The following is a 5,543-nucleotide window of genomic DNA, read 5'->3' as shown; positions in this document are numbered from 1 at the left end:
TACAAAAACCTGACATAGATCTTATTCAAGCTCTAGAATATGTCAACAATGTGATACTTCAAATAAATTCAATTAGGAATAATGTCGATGAAGAGTTCTTAGAATGTTTTGAAGAACTTCAAAGTAAATCAAATGATTTAGATTTTGAGATAAAAATTCCAAGAATTACAAAAAGACACACTTATAGTCAGAATACTCCCAATAATACAGTTCAAGATTATTTTAAAGTTTTTTTATTTATACCTTTTTTAGATACATTTATTAGTCAGTTAAATGACAGATTTATTAATCATAATGAAATTATTCAAGGTTTTCAATTGCTTTTCCCGATTGCACCTCTTACTGAACAACAAGAAAAATTAATAAAAAATTTGGCGGAATTTTATGCTAACGATGTAGAAAATTCATCAAATGTTTTAGCTGAAGTAAAAATTTGGCATCATCAAGTTTTTAAATTACGTGTCGAAACCAATTTAAAAATGGTTACTGCTATTGAAGTAATTAGTAATTGCAATATTGATCTATATCCCAACGTGTATAAATTGTTGAAAATTCTTTTAACGTTACCTGTAACTTCATGTGAAGCTGAAAGGTCATTTTCAACTCTAAAAAGAGTTAAAACTTATCTCAGAAACTCTATATCAGCATTTAGACTTAATGGATTAGCAGCTTTGAATATTCACCGCGAAATTACAGTTACTACAGATGAAATTATTAAACAGTTAAGTGAGAAAAAAAGACGATTAGATTTTGTAATATAAAATGTTTTTAAAAATTGATTGTAATTTTTATTAAAGTAGTTATATTTATAATTATTTATAAATATGTAACAAAACATAATATTTTTAAGCTCTGAAACAAACATTTGAAAATATATATATATTTTTTAAGATTTATATCTGTGATATTATGCATTTTTAGTTTATCAAAAACTCGATACCAGAGACGTATTTTGAAATATGTTACGGGGTAAGGTATTTTAATGAGGCAGACACCCCCCTCAAAATAATCCTAGTTGCGCTACTGGTCACAATATAAATACCTTTCGATAGGAAGACTTCCTTTTGCAGTGAATTGAAGGCTAAAGAAGGTTATGTGGGTATAACTGACACTACTAAATATAAAATCTTTATAGACAGACAACTAAAAAGATAAAAGTATACTTTGTGAATCTTAGCATTGCGAAGATGACATCTTTGATAATGAATGGATCTCATGTAGTAGTTTAATACCAAATACGAAAAAAAGGTGAATCCTAATAAGTGGTAAATCCACCATTAACAGTTGTGAACACACCAAAATATACAAATTAAAAAAAAAACCAGCATAGGGGTTTGCTACACAGTGATGACGTGCCATAGTTGGATCAAGTATAATGATATCTGACAGTGATGAAATCACTATCATTAAAAACGCTTCAATGCAAATCTTTAAATAGTTTAAAAAATTAAAAAAATTATATATATTTTAGATTAAAATTATAGATATTTTAAAAAATTGGTGGATTATTCCAAAAGCTACATGATCTGCTAGTTCCTTATTAATATCCTGATTAAGATAAAGTATGTCGAATGAAAAAGGGATTATTAAAAAATATTATTTTTGATAAAAAAATTGTGTTGATCCATACACTTTTCAATAAGTTATAGCATTATAAAGTTAAAAATGTAAAAAATAAAATCGAGAATTTTCACACAAAAATTGCATTCGGTAGCCATTTTCACCATGAAAATAAAATAAAGTCCGAAATTTTTTTTTTTTCATAATAAAGTACATTACGCTATCTTTAATTTAAGATATATATAAAAGTGTCAGAATTTCCGGAACACTTTCAAAAGTTAAGTGTAAAAGTAAATTTTTTGTGAAATCCCCCCCTGTGGGCAGATAAAGGGTCAGATTTATAAAAAAAAATATATCAAATGATAGGTTAAAACATTATGCATCTATAAAAAAAAAAGAATTATACTGCTCCATACATATTTCAAAAAGTTATAGCATTATAAAGTTAAAAATATAAAAAATAAAATCGAGAATTTTCACACAAAAATTGCATCCAGTAGCCATTGTCATCGTGAAGACAAAATAAAGTCCAAATTTTTTTTTTATATTAAAGTATATTACATAAGCTTTAATTTAAGATATATATATATGTATATAAGTATCAGTATTTCCGGAACACTTACAAAAATTAAGTTAAAAAAGTTCTAGCTTTAATTAGCTTTAATTTAAGATATATATATATATATTAAAGCTTATGAAGTAAAATTAAAACTATATTAAAAATATTATTAATTTAAAAAACTAAAAAATATTAAAAATATTAAACTCAAAGCCCACAAAAAAATTAATGAAAAGTCGCGGATACGTATTTCGGAAACAATGTTACCATTATCAACGCTAAACACATACTGACACCCCGACTAGAAAAAACTCCCTTATATACCCCTAGTGACCTTATCACCTAGTGACGTTATCACTAAGTAATATTATCACATTATGCCAGTTTACACAAGTTTAATAATGAATTTTTCAGTGGGCCAAGATCCTAATTAATTAAATTGTTTTTATTTTTAAACATTTCTATTGCTTCTCTGATATTAAGTTCTTTGTAATTATTTACGTTTTTAATTAGTTTTATGGTTTTAATAGAGTGATTATGTGTCAATAAATGTTCGGCCACTGGAGATTTCTCAATTTCTTGATTTTTAATATTTCTTAAGTGCTCTTTAAACCTGACCCCTATATTTCTTTTTGTTTGTCCTACGTAACATTTATTACAACTTTCACATTGTATTTTATAAATGCCTGATTTCCCCCCTTCATCTACCTTATCTTTAGGGTTACCTAATAAATCTCTTAAATTATTACTCTTAGATGNTCTTTAGGGTTACCTAATAAATCTCGTAAATTATTACTCTTAGATGTTACCAAAGTAATACCAAAATTCTTAAATATTTTAGTTAATCCATTTGAGATGCCCGGATAAAATAAAATTGGTGATCTAATTACTTTTTGTTCCCCCTCGCTGGAGAGTGTACTAGCTGCCCTCCTTTCTTTTTTCCACTTTTGTTTTCGGACTAATTTCAAAATTATGTTTTCGTTATACCCATTAAATTTAGCTATTTCTTTTATAACCACCAATTCTTTATCATAATCTATTTTATTCATCGGAATATTAATTAATCTGTAAACCATACTATTAAAAGCTGACAATTTGTGTTGCCAGGTGTGGTTCGATGTGTTCGGAATGTATCTGAACGTGTGTGTGTTTTTCCGATAAATTTCAAAATTTAGTTCCCCCTCTGTTCTTTTAACTAATAAATCAAAAAAAGGCAATTTCCCCTCTATTTCTTGTTCATATGTAAATTTAATCGATGGGTAAAAATAATTTAAATGTTGTAGGAAAACCCCCATATTAAAATCTTTATTTATAACTGCAAAAATATCATCTACATACCTAACCCAAATTTTTGGAAAATCACCATAAGTGTATTTTAAATTTGTTTCAAACCTACTCATGAAAAGTTCTGCTAAAAATGGTGATAGCGGATTTCCCATTGCTGTGCCCTCAGTTTGCTCATAAAATTTATTTTGAAACTGAAAAACATTTTGACTCATACATAACTTTGTTAAATTAATAAGCTCATTTATTTTATCCTGTTCAATGTTTTGGTCCTTTAGCCAGTCTTTAAGAAAATCAATTGTTATATTTATTGGAATATTCGGAAATAAGGCAACTACGTCAAAAGAAATTAACCTGTCATTATTTTGAATGGTATAACTAGATAATTGTTTAACTAAATCAATATTATTTTTAACTGAAAAACTATCGAATTTTTTGAAAGATGAAAATACCCTTACTAGGTGTTTAGCCAAATTGTAAGTCGGAGCATTAATATTCGNTGATGTCTGTTTTCACTGTGAAGACAACATAAAGTCCGAAACTTTTTCTTTTTCCATAATAAAGTTTATTACATAAGCTTTAATTTAAGATATATATAAAAGTGTCAGACTTTCTGGAACACTTTTAAAAGTTAAGTTGAAAAAGTTGTCATTTTGAATACCCTTATAGGCGGATAAAGGGTCAGATTTATAAAAAAAATACACCAAATGATAGTTAAAGACATCATGTATCTATAAAAAAAAAAAAATTATATTGATTTGTTCCTTTTTGAAAAAATATGGCAGTTTTAAGTAAAATAAATTGAAAAAATTAGCGATTTTTAAATTTGTAATTTTTTTGGAGGTTTTGCTCATTTACGGAGAACGAGGGAAATTTTTCAATTTTTAAGGGTAATGTTTTCGACTAGATATGATTTGTGATCTTTTGATGTATCATTGAAAGAAATCGGTTCGGTGAGAGCTGAGAAAAAGTGGTAACAGACACAAAAAAAAACACATCATAGTAAAACCAAAACATTCTCAGCTTCGCATCGAAGCTGCTAATATATAATATTAGGAGATTAAAAATATCAAAAAGGCGCAATCAACTTGGTAATAAAATTCCTTAAGATATTATCTTCGATCATTTTTTGGTATATTTTTTCAGAAACTGAGTTAGTATATCTAATAATAGGCAATCTTATTTATACAAAAAAAAACATTTTTTCTATAAAACCCCCTAGAACACATTTCTTAACATTTAAATAAACATTTTTAAGATTAACTTGCCCATTTATCATAATTTTATACATTATTTTTATTGAAATATGATAAACTCTTTTTGCATCTCTAAGCCAAACATTATTTGAGTGTTTTATTCATATTGATGAAAAGATATTCGGTATATTGTCAATTAACTAGATACTAGTTAATTTCATTAGTAAGTTGTTGATGTTTAAAGTCAATATTCGTGCTAAAGTAATGGAAGAACTCTTTCAAATATGGTCCATTCCATTCCCTTTTTTTTTAATAACCAAGGATGAATTCTTAATTATACTTCCTAAGATGGTATAGGACATAGCTGTTAAGTCCATATCTTCCTTTTCTATAATACACTCTGAAGGTGTAAGAATACAAATTCTATCTAGACCATACAGATTCAATTTGTCTGTTATAGATGAAATCATCATCATTTATTAAAGACAATGCCTTGTTGTTGAAGTCACTCCTCTTTGTTTGACACCAAATTCTTCAGTGAAACAAAATACGCACAATTCATGAGTTCCAGGATATTTTCAAAATATTGTTTCCTTGATTATCCTCTTGGTTTCTTCCCAGTTATTTTTTATTCGAAGATGTTGATTATAAAGTCATTGTACCGGATGATGTGTCCGATTAACCTTATTATTCTTGATTCAATTACCTTCATCAGCTGTCTTTCTTCTCGTAATTCTTCTAGCACTTACTAATTACATTTCTTGTCTATCCATTTTTATCCATATCCATAACAATAATGCCTCTGGTTTGCTTCTGTTTTTCTTGTGAATTGTCCATGTTTTATTGCCATATGAAAGCACACTCCAGATTAATGTTTTAACGAATCTTTTACGTGTGCCAATTAGATGTACTCTTCGGATGTCTGGAGTTGATTTGTTATTGAA

At 27.4% G+C, this 5,543-nt stretch overlaps 1 protein-coding gene across 1 annotated transcript; it reads left to right on the top strand.

The window, feature by feature from the left end:
* Positions 1-5: 5 nt before the first annotated feature.
* On the top strand, positions 6-1,023 carry LOC126902190 (52 kDa repressor of the inhibitor of the protein kinase-like; the record flags this gene model as incomplete). Its single annotated transcript, XM_050679216.1, has 1 exon — positions 6-1,023. A coding segment is annotated over one exon (756 nt), but the record flags the coding sequence as incomplete, so codon positions are not given.
* Positions 1,024-5,543: the final 4,520 nt, after the last annotated feature.

This window comes from Daktulosphaira vitifoliae, unplaced genomic scaffold (genome assembly GCF_025091365.1).
Source record: "Daktulosphaira vitifoliae isolate Bord-2020 unplaced genomic scaffold, ASM2509136v1 Scaffold_3, whole genome shotgun sequence".
Taxonomy (NCBI): Eukaryota; Metazoa; Arthropoda; class Insecta; order Hemiptera; family Phylloxeridae; genus Daktulosphaira; species Daktulosphaira vitifoliae.
This window is presented reverse-complemented; position numbering and strand designations above follow the sequence as displayed.